The sequence below is a fragment of the Nuphar pumila genome, chromosome 7 (genome assembly GCF_984573655.1).
Source record: "Nuphar pumila chromosome 7, dmNupPumi1.hap1.1, whole genome shotgun sequence".
Taxonomy (NCBI): Eukaryota; Viridiplantae; Streptophyta; class Magnoliopsida; order Nymphaeales; family Nymphaeaceae; genus Nuphar; species Nuphar pumila.
In genome coordinates, this window is record NC_143255.1 from 103,750,919 (window position 1) to 103,768,456 (window position 17,538).

A 17,538-nucleotide genomic window follows, 5' to 3' on the forward strand; every position below is an offset into this window, starting at 1 on the left:
CTGCAACGTCTCAACACCAGGTGACGTGCACTAGGTGCTCCTAACAGACAAGCAGAGCCCCATTGGTAACTAAGACTTGGACCTGCTCATAGGGTTTAGAGTAGGGTTTACGGTTTGGTTGGACTCCTTTCCTGTTGCACTTAGGTTGCAATGAGTGGTTTGAAAGGTCGGACACTAGTGTATCGGAGTACATCTACCGACCCGGGTTGACTCAAATTTCCATTTAGGACTTGAATGGCCAAGCTGTATCTCACGGAGAGAGAGAGAGAGAGAGAGAGATTTCACACATAAAGAACACGTTTTTGTAGAATATGAAAAATATTACAAAGCATTTGAAAATCAAACGTCATTGACTTTATTAAGAGGGAGAGAGAGAGAGAGAGGACAACTTAGTCAAAGATGAAAACTCTTATCATTATCCTATCTATATATTAATAAAAAAAGTTTCTCATTCTAAAGTTAAAATTTCGTGTTTTTATAAGCATGCATGGAATTTTTAGATACCAATGAATACCACTTTGTTTGGTGCAAGTCGGTCGTCCTTGGCAATTTGAGGTTCCAAGACAAAATCTTAGAATAAAAAAAACAGAAACAAACAGAGAGAAAAAGAAGCCCAACATAGCATTTTCAGCGGAATTTTAGTATATAAAAAAAAAGCAAACGGTACCATGAACGTAATTGTGTTCTTTTTGGAGGGTATTGCATCTCCTTCCACATCTTGAGAGGCAGCGTGAATTTTGCGTCCTTGACCAGGTAATTTTGTTTCATATAATTATTATTTCTCCCTAAACGTATTAATGTCTCCGATTATGATGATTACTGTAGCAGAATGCCGATGAGAGAGAGAGAGAGGGAGAGAGGTTTCAAAAAGTTGGCACCGTCTTACATGTTACACCATGTGAAGTGTGAAATGTGACTGATGGACAGGCAGGTATGACAAAAAGTTGTAGGGGTTTAAGAAGAAGCTTCCGGGGGTTTAGGCACTCGCCAAGTTGACTTTATCTAGGAAGGCAAAGAAGCAAGGTGTCCTTGGGGGCGGTTGTTTTTCCTCCTCACATGTCCTGAAATTCTTTCTTTTGACTGGTTCAGAGGACGGGAATTTCTTTTGCGGTTGCTGCTTAATGGGGGCTTAATGTGTGATGGCTTGGGTTTTCTGAGGATCTGAGAGGCAACCAATAAAGGGAGAGAAGATGGGTACATGCGGAAGGAATGGAGCAGTGAGGCAGTATATCAGATCAAAGGTTCCCAGATTGAGATGGACCCCAGATCTTCACCATTGTTTTGTTCATGCTATTGAAAGATTGGGAGGACAACATAGTAATGATTTTTTTTATTTGTTTTTATATCCCTACAATTCAAGCTATTTTTATGCTTTTTCTTTTTGCATAGACTGTGCTTTGGAAGGTTTCTATTGGTGAAAAAATTAGTAGGGGAAGTTGATGTGCTGTTTTTCTGATTTCTTTGTGTGTGTGTTTTATTTTGGGGGTTGATGTAGAAGCCACACCAAAGCTTGTACTTCAGCTAATGGATGTAAGAGGGCTCACCATTTCTCATGTTAAGAGCCATTTGCAGGTTTTTGTTCTACTGTCTATAGCTCATCTTTATCTTTTAGTTGCCTCTATCTATACTTTTTTTGTTAGTCCTGTTATTAGTAATAAGTAAAAATGAGTATTAATGACTTTTCTTTTCTGTTTGATGCTTGGAATCAGATGTATAGAAGCATGAAGACTGACTTGAGCAGGCAAGGTATCTATGGAATAATTCGTAATATTTCCCATTCACAATATTGCTTCATTGACTTCAAAATTTCAGATATCTTGTGTTCATCTTTCACGATTGTAATGCTCTCTCTCTCTCTCTCTCTCTCTCTCTCTCTCTCTCTCTCTCTCTCTCTCTCTCTCTCTCGTACACACTTGGTAAACTTAATTTTTTTTGTCATGCACAGTTTTTTCTGCAGTGACCCATTCCTCCCATCCAAGGACGGCACATCACGATGTTGGACATGATCGTAGTGATGATGGTCGTTGTGTTGATAATGATGATGACATTATCTCTTCATCCACAGTAAAAGACTCAAAACCCATCACCACGGGGTTCGATTCTCAATCCCTCTTGTGTCATGACGCTCTCCATTCAGACAGGTTTCCACACATTCATTTTCCCTCCTCAAACATTCTCCTCCACCTTACCCCTACATTTTCAACTTCCTTTTGTGGTCTTACTTCAATTTGTTTGTAGTTTTCCTCTCTGTAAAAGTAGTAGGTACGCAGCAGAGAACTGTCCGGATTTCTACGTTAAATGCCCGGTTTATTCACCACAATGCAGCAGTAAGAAAAGAATAAATGCCACAGTCTCTTACTCGTACTCTTCTGATGATGGCCTTGAGGGTTTGGGGACTCAACAGGGAATAAACAGTTTTGGATGGCAGACAGATATTGGCGGAATCAGACTATTTTCTTCAACAAATCTTTACAACTTCATTGCAGTTGGATTTGCGGAAAACCCATCTGATATTCAGGTCTACCTCTCTCTCTCTCAAGTCCTTTTCTTTATTAGGTGGATATTTCTAGACCACGTTGAAGTTTAATATTTTAAGCTTCCACTATGTATATCGTACATCATCATTTTTAACGTATCCTTAGACCATTGAGATGATAATGCTCGCCTTCTATATGCTATATATTGTGGTCTTTTTTTTTTCTGATGTAACCTATAGAACTTTTTGAGCTATGCATTTTAAGTAGGTTTCATACTCTGGGAAATATTATAATTTTAATGTCACTATTGTAATTTACAATTTTAAGATAGAAGCTTGATATCACAATGTTGGTCCTCCTGCATATGTCTATATGCTACTTCTTTGAAAGCATTTGAGTAGAGGATCGAAACATATTTATGCATGGTGGGTAAGGAACTCCTAGTTGGAACTCATAAGGGAGGTTGTTTTGACCAAGTATGATCTCATGTTTATGTTCGGTAAAAAATAGAAGGAATCTCTTGGATCATAGTTTTTTATATAAAAAATATATTTTATTGAGGTTTGAAATTTTGGCACATTTTAGGGTGCTAATTTTTCAACCCTCGTGGAATCTGATATATACATCAGAAAAACATGATTGGAGGTTAGTTTCTACTGAACTTAATATGTATTTCACATTTAAAGGATTAGATATGCCAAAAAAAAACTCATATATATATATATATTACATTTTTTCACTAGGAGGTTCCTTACCTACGAGGGTAGCAAACATTACTTCTCTAACCTTACCAATACTTTAATATTAAGGGGGGTATTTTATTGCCTTAGATCTCAGACCCAAGGGCCTGATTAAGCATGGGTCCACGCCAGATCTTTGGTTTTGCGAACAGAAGATCTCAGATCCTCGGGTTTGAGATTCTCAAATCCTTAACAAATTCACGGATCTCTGGCCCGATTTGGGGGGGTGGCCAGGGGTGGGGTGGTCGGGCCAAAGATCCGTGTATTAGAGATCCTAAGATCCGAATCAATCAAACGTACCAGAAGTCGCTGGTGAATGAGGGTTTTGAAAATTTTGGCTCTTCTGGATCCTATTTCCAACCGAATCCTTATGTATTCAGCAGTTCCGGAACCGAACCGTTTGCATCCCCTATGTATACTCCATGTTCATGCTGTCATAGAAATTTGATGTTTAGGACCAGTGCCCCGAAAAGCATGAATGCTATTTTCATTGATACTTGATAACTGCACTAACATTATATATTGCCTCATTTTGACATTGCAAAAGCTTTGCTTCTCAAAAAGATTATTTGAAGTAACATACGCACATACGCTCACACAGTCACAAACACGCGCATGCAGTTTCTCAGAGAGAAAAAAAAAATTATTAGAAAATTAGAGAGAGAAAACAATTTAAAATAAAAAAGTCGATGATCTTAATATTTGTAGACTGTCATGAACAGTTTGTCCATGTCCGGAAGAAGTGCACGTACCAGTGAATAATTACCACATTGAAAAATTGTTTTTTTAAAGGAAACCACATTGAAAATTTGTTAAAATGCTTTTTTTTAATACTACATATGTTGATATATATATTTATATATACTACATTTTTATTTTTTTCCAAGGGAGTTGTTCACTAATGCGTTTCGTACTTGATAATTAATCTGCAGAGTATGGGAGCAATTCAACAGCATATGGAGTCAAGAAAACGCAAGCTTGAAGAAAACATGGAATCTGTTTATCTCCAATCTCCATCTCAGTCTTGCAAAGGAGAAGGGGATGAAGCTGATGATTGCACACTGTCTTTGTCATTAAACACAGCGGAAAAGGGAAGGTGCAACATCTCCTCAAACAGTGAAACAAGTGAAGGGGTTTCCCATTTTTCAAGGGCAGGCTTGAAGGAAAATCATGCGTCTTCCATGGGGAGTGATCACATAAACTTGGATCTGAGCATTTCTGTATGGGGTTCTTATGTTGAACAAACATAACTAAAGCTTAGACACGGTTTTCTGTGATACTTTTGTTTGAAATTCACATTAGTCACGTACCGTGTTCTAAAGCTTACATAGTTTAATTCTAGTGTTATCTATAATTTGGTATTGCTACTTTAACTTAAATCACCATCAAAGCTGTAAATCTTACACAGTTTAATTCCGTGATACTTCTGTTTGAAATTCACACTAGTCATGTACCTTCTTGAGCATGAGTTATATGGCCCAAGGTTATCCAATTTTTTTTTTTTATTGGATGAGACCTATTTACAGGGTACGAGGAGTCATCCCTCATTAGGTAGTATTTTTAATTAAAATAGGACTTTTAAAGTTGTTGAGATTTTATGGGTATCATATATAAAATTTAACAAATACAACCTCAAAAATAAGATTTATAAAAACTTTTTAGGCAAAATATGATTTTAGCTCTATATATGCATATTTAATACTAATTGAGACCAGATGCTAGTTACTGTTAATTTGGTACAAAGACATGTTGATTATTTATAACTAAAGTTTACATAGCTAATCATATTGGAAGGCCCCTAATGAGTGTGGTTATTAGGTAGGGATACATGTTGTAAAAACTCTTAAGTAGATTTCTTTTGTTGGGGGAGAGGGAAAAACTCTTAAGTAGATTTCTTTTCTTGGGGGAGAGGGTGGTAAGAAAATTTGTGGTAAATTAACAATTTGTGTTTTTCAAGAAAATTTCAGAAAAAAAATAAAAAAACTAAAGAAGTGCCTTTATTGAATTTATACCTTGTGATACTTTCCATCTATTTTGAAAATATCATATATTTTGGGGTTGAATAGTGTTTTGAAAATATCGTGATTAAATTGCCATACAACTTCAAATTAGGTGTGACATGGGTTTTTAGTTTTTAGAGGCTATATGCATTTCATGGATTTTAGGGGGCGTTTGATTTTATGAACAAAGCTATATAGAACAAAATTGTTGGCTGAGCACAGAGTTGTCCTGAATAAGCTAAATCAGGGTACATCGTTTTTTTTTTTTGGCTTTTGTCCCAAGCAAGGTTGTTAATTGCGATGAGGCGAGGCGTAAGCTTCATGATCAAAATAATAAAATCTATAATATTAATAAAATAATGAAAATCCCAAAGCAAGATTAGTAGCACACTTCTTTGTTCCACTCATGGTAAAGCATAACCACCAAGCATTAAAAAATATTTAAACATAGAAGTAAATAACAATAATATGATCTCCTCTAATAGGTCGAACAAGAATTAGAGAACACCACCATAATCATGATAAACTAGTTAGACTCATGTTGATAGGGTTAAATGCGACTCTAAAAGTCATCTGGAAAGTGGAAGGAGGAAACGGCATCACCATAAAAACTTGATGAAAGCTTAAACATTCAACTAAAGTTTAGCAGGAACTCATGAAAAAGATCATCTGGAGTGTGATAAGAAACCATATTTGTTATTATTCTTTTGATAAGAATTATATTAGATATATGTCTAATATAAATCAGTACAGAAAAGATAAAGAACAATATAAAATCAATATGGCATACAATTTCAATGGCAATCCTTTATAGTCAAACCAAATGCAATCATCACCAGGAGGGAGAGCATTGTTGAAATGAGGCTTTACAAGAGGCAGTAACAGAGGAAGGTATCCATTTCGAGGACCTAACACCTGTTAAGCATATTGATGGAAATAATTGAAGCAAAAAGATGCATAAGACAAAAATTGATCAAGAAGAAAAAGAAGAACATGTTCACAGAAGAAATCTTCACAAGTGCATACAAAATCGAGCTACCATAATACTCTTTTGAGCAGAGAAAAGATCTGACAAAAGTAAGCTCTTGGTGGGATAAAGTTTTTTTTTTTAGTTTAGATTAGGCTAGGATTTTCTGCGTTGGCACTTGGTCTTGCCAATTTTTGTCTGCTAATGGATTAAAAGCACGCCTAAATTTTCTTATAGTTAACAAAAAACATTTCAGAGTTATTTTCTGTTAGAGTTGCCATAACTATGCATTAGAATTACCTTTTCCCCTACTCCCTCTCTCTTAACGCCTGCCCACCACTCTCATCTTTTCTTTTCCTTTTCAGCTGCCACCATCACCACCACCACCACCATTACCAGCCACCTCTTAATTTGTCTCTTGCTGCAACTGCAACCTTTGAAATGAAGTATGTGGAATTACAAGAACAAAGTGCAAAAGCACAAAACAAGTCCAAGAGTGATCAATTACAAAGGCACAATACTGTTAAAATATGTAATCTCATATCCATGGTCAAATACTGATTTTACTCTGAGAATTTGTCAAGATCTCATCTGCAACCAGAACTCATTAGAAAATTAGCATTAAGATACGAGAAACAGAATCTGTATAAAAGTAAAGGCCATGATTGTCGTGTAACCTATCCATTTTAAAGATTAAAGCACCATCCTCAAGATTAAGTTAAACTAATAGTGCAAGATAAAACCAGATATATCTACAATCATGAAAACATATTGAATATATGTGGGGCCATCTCCAAATTGACATGTTCTAGAAATACCTTGTATGCACAAAATTTTTCAACAAAATTGTCATAAGCCTTAAACAATATCAAATATTTTCAACAAAATTGTCTTCACTAGGACTAGATAGCTCATCTTCATTTGAATCATCCATATATGGGATAGTTTCTTCTTCATCTTCAATTTCTTCATTATTCGCTCTATCATTTTCTGAATCTTCTACTTGTTTTCTTTTACCTTCATTCCAAAATATTAACACAATTAATAATTAAATTTAAAAAAGTATAAGATTTATAAAATACAAGACATACCTTTATTAGCATGCATCTTGTTTGAAGATAGATCTTTTTTACATTTCTTAGTTGAGCTTGGTGAAGTATCAAAAGGAGTAACATATATATCATCCAAATTAAAAGCTGGATCCAACCATGAATCTTCTAATGCATCTTGTGGCAAAACTGGATCTTCTTTTTCTATAATTCACTCATCATCAGAATCAATATTTTCAAGACACAAAGGATCCTCAACTGTCTTCCTTCTTATATCTCTTTCTTTCAACTTCATATTGTACATGATAAACACCAAAGCATTGAGTTTTTCTTGCTCAAGGCGATTTCGCCTTTTTGTATGTACCTATAAATTAAAAATGTATATAATTACAAATTTGCAATATAGTATGCAACAATGAATAATCAATAATATGAAAATATCTATATTTACCAAAGAAAAAGTGCTCCAATTACGCTCACATCCTGATGCACTACATGTGAGATTCAACACTCGCATTGCAAAGTTTTTCAATTCTTTTGTTTCATCACAAAATGTATTCCACCAAACAGCTGAGAAAATAAAATAAAAAAGAATGTTAGTAAGAAAAAAATTAGATCAATTAGAATTGAAATTAAGACAATATAAAGAAAAATACATACCTGGATTTTTTCTCTTTCTTGTGCCAATTGCCTCTGGTCTACCAAACAAACCAATTGCATTTTCATATGTATCAAGCTGAATCAAAATCTCACAATGTTCTTCTATATTGGGCACCATCTTTTCTAAACATTCTATAAACCCAATTTTAACTTTTTTATCTTTTACACAATCATCATCATAATGAAAGTGTGGGTTTAGAAAATACCCTGCAGAATGTAAGCAATGATGCATTTGATTATCCCACCTCTTGTCAATAATATCCCAAACGTCTATATAGTTGCTCTTATCATTGCCTACATTATAAGCTATTTCTTCCTTTGCCTTTCTCATATCATTAAACAAAAATCTCATAACTGGTTTATCATCTGAATCAACTCTTCTCAATACTTTCACTAAAGGTAATGTGACTTTAATGATATAAACAATTGCTTTCCAAAAATTTCTATCTTCAGTGACAATGTATGTTAGTTCTTTACCTTTTGGATTTTTGATATAATACTCACTATCTTGAAATTCTGAAGATAAGAACATATTCTTTAATGCATTTTTGTTTACACCAATACTTTGAAGAGTAAGATAAGAAGTTGCAAAACGAGTAATAGCTGGCCGTAAGAGCTCTTTACCGTTTGTATATTTTCTCATCAAATTTAAAATCCATGCATGTTTATATATAAATGTAGTTACAATCTTTGCTTTTTCCAATACTCGTTTATGAAAATGTATTTTGCCAATGTCTTCAAGTATCGAATCTATACAATGTGTTGTACAAAGTGTCCAAAAAATATGTTGAAAAGCTTCAATATCTTTTAACTTCAAACCTGCAGCCTTATAATTTGCTGCATTATCTGTAACTACTTGTACTACATTATGTTCTTCGACTTCTTTAATAACTTTACCAAATTATCAGCTGCCTTTCTTATTCCACTAATATCACAAGACTTCAAAAAGATTGTACCTGAAGGATTGTTCACAAGAAAATTAATCAAATTTCTACTTTTACTATCTGTCTAACCATCTGCCATTATAGTACAACTAGTTCTTGCCCATGTCTTTTTTGTAGTCCTCCAACATAATTTGAGTTTTATCCACTTCATCTTTTAAAATCCAAGTTCTCATCTCATGATAACTTGGTGGTTTAAATCCTCAACCATAATTAGCAATAGCTTCACACATGGATTCAAAATATTGACTATTGCACAAATTAAATGATAACGCATTTGCAAAAAAGAATCACCCAATAGCATAACATATTTTCTTTCTTTCTTCTCTTTTAAATGCATTATTTATCGTTGTCTGACGAGCTTCTGAACTCACAAATTGATCCATAGGGTCTCTTGTTTGTGAACTTCCAACTCTACTAGTAGTTGGAGAAGAAAGTTCACCACTCATCAGTCCTTGAGTAAAGCTTTCATTCATACCACTTTGTAATATATTTTTTTCTTGTTGTTTTTCTTCTTTTGCAAGTATTTTGCAAAAAATTGTGTCACCTCATTTGGTGCATGATCACATGGTTTAGCACCCTTGTGACTTCCAGCTAGATGCTCTTTTATTCTTGCTACACCACCTTTATAAACTACCTTACAATACATACATACCAAATTTCCTCTTTTTTCCTTATCATTCAAATCTTCTTCAAAACAATGCTTCCAAGCTGGATCTGTCCTTTTCATTTTTTTTTAAGATAAACAACCACCTGCACAAATTTAAATTTTTTTTAAAACAATACAATCCATAATCAAGAAAATATATATTTAAAAGCATCTCTTTATTTTGCAATACAATCTCTTTGTTCATATTTGATGCATTTTTATATACCCCATCGGCTGCTCTCTTTGAGGTATGTTATTTACTCATTCTACAGAATTGGAAGATCAAACAGAAACATGTAGCATATTTAGATTTAATTAATTCTTATGCACATTTCAGTTCAAACTCTGTGTTTGTTATTCAGGCTCTGCGTGAAGAAGCATTTCAGTTCAAACATGTAGCATATTTAGAATAAGGCATGTGACCAGAATATTGTATCATTTAAATAGAACTGTCAAGTGTTTGATCAACAAAAATAAATGCACATGACATGACCAAAAAACCCTCATATTGTTTCATCCCTTGCTATAGTTAAAAATTAACCGCAAACTGTAGAACACATCACTAAACAAGAGTAGCTTTTCAAGAAGAATATGAAAAACAAGAGTATAGAGAAAAGTTTTACAGCCTAACAAAATCATCAAATAAATAAAGAGCTTGCTTAAAATGCTGCAATAGACTACCATAAGCAAAAATACTTGACATATCAAGATTTCACAATCTAATCCCCAAATACTGAGATCTGTACAATGTAGTGATCTACATATGTCCAACTTTTCAAGCTGCTGGAGGTGGAAAATAGCGTGGTCATCTTTCACATTATAGAGTGGAGATATGGAGATATCTTTCGTTATTGAAAACGCGAGGAAATCTGAACTGTTCTGAGAGTCCTAGACAATGTTGTGAAAAGCTTTGAGGCGTAGTGCAGTGCTATGCCCTACTATGAAGGGAAGTCTAAGCCTCAATCCCTCACAAATAAATATTAAAAGATTTAGTAAATTATAAAAACACTTAGAGAACACAAATAGATAGAGTCAAATGCATTATATTTCCATAAACAACTAAAATACTCCTTATGCATGACTGACTGTGTGTGTTTTATATATCCATCCAAATGGTGCAATGAAATATTCCCAGTTCTATACACCTTAGCAACCAAGAAATCATCTCATTTTCAAATAATCAAACTTTGAATCTATGCAGAGGCCTTAAACTTTTTGTAACTTAAGGAAAAAAATGTCAATTAAGAAAAAAACATTGCCATTCAAGACCTAAATAGGAACAATTTATAATTACTGAAGACGTACTCACAGAAAAACATGAATAGATAATTTATGTAAACAAACATCAAGATGTATCAAGAATGCACATTCTCTCTAATATCGTGCATGACTTAAATAGGAACAATTCATAGTTACAGACAGCATACTCATTGTAAAGCATAAATACTTCATGTAAACAGAATCACGACTACCTATGGATAATCCTAGATAGGTTCTTGCTGTCCTGCTGGCACCAGTGAGGCCCTGTGTTAAGCAAGCCACTTCATTATGCTTTTTTATCCCACTTCTTGATAACTCCAGCTGACAGGCATGAATAAGCCGTCCAGAGTATGTTTGGATGCAACAAAATTCCCAAAATTTCCTGTATTATCGAGTTTTCTACTACAAATGGGAACATTGAATCGCTGAAGATCATTTTTATGGCATCAGCGGACACCATTGGGTGGCCTGTTCGTACTAGGAAAATCAAGAAATCAAGAAATTTGAGGGTTCTACTGGAATCAAGAAAAGGTTTAACTAATAAAAAAATTCATCATCTTATGATATCTTATCATCCCCATCATCAAAACAGTTCATCAAAACCAAAGAATGAAGGCATGCATATTCTTGTATATTTGTAAGCTACATTTTAAAATAGACAAATGCATACAGACAGAAGCGGAAAAAGAAATACAGATTACAGAGAAAGAGGCGGCGTGTGTTGATCCAAACACGAGGAAAGAGGCAGCGTCGGCTCCCCTGAGAGGAGTGGATGCAAGGTAGTCGGCGCTGGGAGCAAGAGAGGAGGAGGGAGGTGCAGGCTGACAAAGCCCTCCCTCCCCTCTGCGATTTTTAAAGAGGGTTGGGGGAGGCACGAAAAGGGAAATGAGGGGATGCGGCGTGGGGGGAGGGGATGAAGGTTTAAAACTTTAAAAGAAAGTAAGAAACCCTTTCGTGTTTTAATTTTTGGGGGTTGTACATGAGGCTTACGCCTTATAATCGAAGCGGGACTCGAAGCGAGGCGCACACTTCACTCATGTGAAGCGTGCGCTTCGAACCCACAAACGCTTCAATATAGCGCTTCAGTATTTTTATTTTGCGCTTCACCTCTAAGGCGTACGCCTCTCACAACACTGGTCCCAAGTGTTCTGGACAACACTGCTCAAGAGGGTCAGGCTGAAACTTTACGGGACACCTAGAAGGTGTCCCATTGGACACGTGTAACGTCTGTTCTAGGCATCCCATGCATCTGACATTTGTATGCAGGGACAGCAGCGACCGGCAAACTTTGTTGCCTGCGCAACCAAACGCCCCCCTTAAGAGAGTGAAAACTCACCAAAAATGTATGTTTTTTTTAGAGCTAAATGGCAATGTACCTTATAAATAAAAATTCATTTTTGGAAACAAATTTCTACACCAAACAACAGAAACAAAACCATTACCACTAGGGCCATACTGCACTGGCTCCGAGTGCAACCTGGGGATAAACAGGTTCTATTTTTGGATTTCCTTAAGGAAGAATCTGAAAAGTACACAAATTATTGTTTTCTTTGTTCATTGCTCTCAATGTCAATGCTCCTTTACTTTCTATCATTCGATAATTGACCTCGATTTTGCCTATTTGCTAAATGTGCTTGGCTCTTAACCTAGGGCGTTAGGCTGACACTGCCCTCCTCTAGCTTCCATCTTAGAGTCACTGCATTTGGGCCCCAACGTTTTGCTTTCATGGTTTATACGGGACCCAATTTTTTCATGTTTGTTCAGATGATTGATGAGTTTTAGGTATCTAATTTTCTTTCATATACCCAATAACAGCTTGGGTATTCCTGCATCATAGTTGGGTTCTTGATCAAACTGCCAAGGTGGTGTAACGAGGGTCACATTCCCACATTTATTTGGTATGAAAACCCTTGGCATTCAGGGTGTTTTTACCAAGGAAATTTTTTGTTCTGACTGACTACTAACTTTAGACCTGTTGATCAAAAGATTCAAAACTGTCAATGCAATTTCATCTTTCTTATTTATTTTATATTTTGGTGGTTGGTGCTTAGGGACGGCAGTGGACCGGGGCAGGGCTTGGGGACAAGGTCTCCACCCCTGCCCTGTCTCAAAATCTGGACCTCCATCCCCGCAAGGGTTTGGATTTTAATCTCCATCCCCGTTTCATGTCTTCCATCCTCGGTTCAAACGGAGCAAGGCAGGGTGGGGCCCCGTTTCCTCTCGGTCCATTAATGTCATCCCTAAAGAAGGATTGGGGATGGGGCAGGGCGGGGCAAGGTGGAAATCAGGACGGGGCGGGGCGGGAGAAAGCGTAAGTCCATCCTCGCCTCCATCCCCGCACGGGTTTTGATTTAAACCTTATCCCCGCCTCCATCCCCGTTTCATGTCCTCCATCTGCCGTCCAAATGGGGGTGGGGGTCCACTGCCATCCCTATTGGTGTCAAACTCTTTTTTTTCTAAAGGCAAGCTAGGGTTAGGCAGACCCCTACCAGATATCTCTTACGTCCCATGTGGCAGAGGGATTCGAACCTGGGCCTTCAGTTTGGCACATCATTGACCCCGCTTACTACATGGGATACCAACTCCGTGGTGGTCTTTGCCAAACTCTGGAACGACTCAATGATGTGAGTAGGATTTTCAATTTTTAAATGAAAGGCAATTAATCTCAAAGGGAATGTGGGAATCAAATATAGAATATTGGAAATAAATCCAGTCTCTTGGTTTTGTGGATTGTCTTGTTTTTTCTGTTCATGTGTGGTAGTGAGTTCTGATGCAGCTAGTAAATGGAAGTCTCATTCTTCCTAGGAATGGTTTCCTATGCATATTTCCTTTTTTTTCTCTTTTTTTTTTTTTTTGGATAGTCTAAAAAAATTCCATCACCGCACCACACATTGGCTGACCACCAGTAGATTAATTAAACCTTTGAGGTCCCCCTGTCCACCGGAGAGTACACCCAGCTTTGACCTTGCAGCAAAGGATGCCACCTGTGGGTTTCGAACTTGTTATGCCATATCAACTTGGTGACATTCACAAGTCACCCTAGCTACCAGATGAGCGAAGGCCTTGTGGGCTCCAATGCATATTTCTACGTCTGATTAAAGCACCAAAATCAAAGAAAACCACCATCTTCTTGGAACCTCAAGAATAAACTAGAAAAACCTAAAAGGGGGCTACCATAAATAAAAAAAATCTTAACATTATATCGTCTCTTAACAGCTATCCTTTCTGATCGTTGGAACTGGTGCTCAGATTGTGCCACGTGGCCCTCTCCATGAAATTTTTTAGCAAGCTAAAACCTACTAACTGGGGTGGACACGTGGCATGATCTCAGCGCCAATACTAATGTCCATGATATGCATGGCATATGACCTGATCCGTTGCTCCTAACAAAATCTAATCACAGGCCTTGGCTTATTGAACTCCAAAAGTCCAATACTGGATAACTCCGTTTGTGTGTGTGTGTGTGTGTGTGTGTGCGTGCACACGCATGCGTGTGGGATAGGTGTGTCATGTGTGCACATAGGCACACACAATGTTGTGAGAATCGGTTTCAGGTCTGAATCGATTATGAAGGATTCAGAGGATCGGTCGATTCAGAGGATCGGCCGATTCAGATGCGAACCAAATTGTTCGAAATTGGTCAAATTTCAACCACCAAACGACACTTCATCAGAAAATAAAAACAATAAAAACATTTAAAAATTTATTCAAACCCCTTAAAATATTAAAAGTTTGAAAATTAAACTGAATCGGCACTTTAGAAAATGGAATTTGAGCTGATTTAGTACGAATCGGATGATTCACAATGATTCTTCCAACAATAGGCACACACAAATAGATGTGTTTGTGTGTGTGCACAGGTGCTAACAATTCATGTTACTTGTTGCATCAGAAGAGAAAAGAAAGATGATAACTCCACCTACAAAACTTATTTTTAGAAGCATCCTATCTAAAAAACCAATTCCCAAAACATGAAGAGTCCATGTCTGAAAATGTAAATATAAAACAAGGGAAGGAATTCATAAAGAACTAAGACTAACGTTTCACCCACTTCAAAAACTCTCAAAATACAGCGGTTGAGCTATGCAGCATGTGAGTTTTCATGAAAATTACAGATAAATCTTGTCACTAGTTCGAAACCATTGGTTGCAAGACTGATGCTAGGTATACACTTTGGTCTGATGCTAGGTAACCACCAGCCCCTCCTCTCTCTCTCATTTTTTTAAGATTTTTCATTTTATTTTTTTCATGCTACCCAAAGTAAATGAATTTTGTATTTTAGAAAAATATCATAGGCAAAACTTTTATTTTTTTGACAGTTTTTCTTGCTTTCAAAGATGCCCTCAACGTGACTTTCATCCAAAGATCTTCAACAACAGTTTTCCTTTTTTTTGGTTGATGAGGAACTTTCCTGGGGATGCGTGCCACTTAATGGGCCTGCCTTCCTACGAAGTAAACTCGGGGTAGTCAACCAACCCCATGCCTTGTAAAAACTGATCACAGAAAGTAATGATGATATGATGTATGTCCTGGCAGTCATAAGGTTCAATCCAGCGTCATTCATCTAGATCCTCTTCATGCACCTCCTGCTGACTAGCTAGGTGATGCAAATGGATCGAACTGGGATCAGCTAAATACATAGAAAAGTCAGATCCAGATTGAGTTAGAACAGATAAAAATCATAAAACTTCCATACTGGATCCGGTCCCTTTGCACCCCAGTGTTGGGTATCAATTGAAGTAGTTGATATGAAATGTGGTACATACCAAATGAAGAATAACAACTACAAAGTTTTATATCATGTATAGCAGCTTGTTATCCAAAAAAAGAAAAAATGAAATACAAAGTTTATCGTGAGCCAAAATCAGAATAGGAATTGCTGCTGGCTAGTCCAACTAGTAATGATTCAACTCAAATCATTTTATCTGAGAAGAAAAAAATATTTTTAGTCGAATCATTGACGTGGGCAGCCATCAAAGACAGGGAGGCAGTATGAATCTATCATGAGATCCACCTTGCAAAGAAACTCGTGCATATGATCTTTTTCTTCATTTTGGTCGTTAGAAGATACCTCCCCACCCTCTTTCTACAAGCAAAAATCAAAACTCAAGATCATCAGATTGAGATATCTCGTGAGACAGGTCCACAAATCCATTATTTGTGAAAAATCTTTTACTGAAATTGATTAACAAAGAATGGCGAGTACATTTTTTTTTAAATATTAGCGAGAAGAAGATTCAGACCTCACAGTTCAGATCCAGTTTTATTAAGCACCGATCCACGATCCAAGATTCAAATAGATCTCGATACGTGCAAAAGCATTTCACGAGAGTGAGTCCGAACAGAACTCTAGAAAACCGAGTTTTTGGAACTCATGCGCTCTATTTCGACAGAGACGGTCCAAAGAAAAGTCGTGCGTGACTCATGCACCTTTTCAAGGAATCCAAAATCACCAGATTCAGATAAGAAGTATCTGCTCCACAAACTCGAAACTGGGACTGGTAGGCAAGTCTGCGATAGACTCCTGGGCTCAGCAAATAGTCTGTTCAAATAGGTTTTTGACCCTGAAGGTGGTAGAGTTTGAGAAAACTCTCAACGAAGAAAATGTAGGTTAGATTCAGATCTTTCCAACGAGCTATAATATGCATTTTTTAGCTTATATTACGGGTCTCTACGAATTTTTGAACTTTCTGACAAACTAGTTGGCAACTGTCACAACCTGCGACAGAGGGGTCTATGCTGACACTCAAATTACCCTGGATTCGGGCACTCAGATAACGATTTCGGAGAAAACTCTGAACTGCACTAAAGTGTAGTCATATGTTAGCAAACTAGACCACTTTTCAGTTTTAGAAAACATGCAACAGAATTCCAAATATTTGAAATCTACAACAACTTATGCAGGAAATTGAAGGTTCAACTCAAAACTAGAGGCAGAAAAAATGACTTTTTTGAGTGACTTACAGGACGATTCAACAAAAATGGTAAACATGAAAGTTGTAGAACTCAGTCTTAGCTTTCTACAGAATCAAACAGAATGCATTTTCAAAGAGAAAATTGAAAAAAAATCTCAAAAATACAGAACATTGTTCACAGTGTTCTGGACGGGACAGGATCTAACAGATTCTGTCTGACCAACTGCTTGACAGAGAATTTTTGAGACTCTGCAGATCGAATCAGGCCGCGACCTCAACAACAATGTTGTAGGTTCATGTCTTAGCATTTCAGGAAGCCTAAGAACATCAGAATCGGACCAGTATCGTAGTAGATACAATCGATTCTTTAGAGTTGTATCTGACAACTCCAAAACCGAGAATCTGATTTTTGACAAAAACCGAGTGTAAGCAACCCACAACGAGCAGGATTATAAAACAAACTTTGAGAACATTCAATAACATAAAATCTTAGAACATTCATTCAATTAATCATAAACAAGTTTCTTGCATATTACAATCATCAAGAACAACAATAGAACAACACAAAGACAATGAAACTAAAAAAAATGCTAAATACGAGAAAAACAAGAGTAGAGTTTGTTTATCTCCTTTGCACCTACGAAATTAACACAAGCTTGGCTTCAATGGCAAACCACGATCAGCTTGATGTCTCTAATGTCTCAAACACCAGCACCAATCTTTTCAAACCTTAATAACATGACCAACTCACACGCATAGCAACACAAGGCTTTGCATCACCTTCTTTCTTGATGCCATCAGCAGACAACTTGTCAGGGACTTTAGAGGCTTAATCGAGCCAAATCAATCCAAATGGTAAACATCAAACATGTAGAGCAGG

At 36.6% G+C, this 17,538-nt stretch overlaps 1 protein-coding gene across 1 annotated transcript; it reads left to right on the top strand.

Annotated features, from left to right (window-relative positions):
- The first annotated feature begins 1,190 nt into the window (after window positions 1-1,190).
- LOC149832723 (uncharacterized) lies at window positions 1,191-4,565 on the top strand. The gene is made up of 6 exons (XM_090013291.1): window positions 1,191-1,317; window positions 1,496-1,572; window positions 1,710-1,746; window positions 1,946-2,141; window positions 2,239-2,518; window positions 4,150-4,565. The coding sequence occupies exons 1-6, from the start codon at window positions 1,191-1,193 to the stop codon at window positions 4,465-4,467; spliced, it is 1,035 nt and encodes a 344-aa protein (XP_089869417.1). The 3' UTR covers window positions 4,468-4,565.
- Window positions 4,566-17,538: the final 12,973 nt, after the last annotated feature.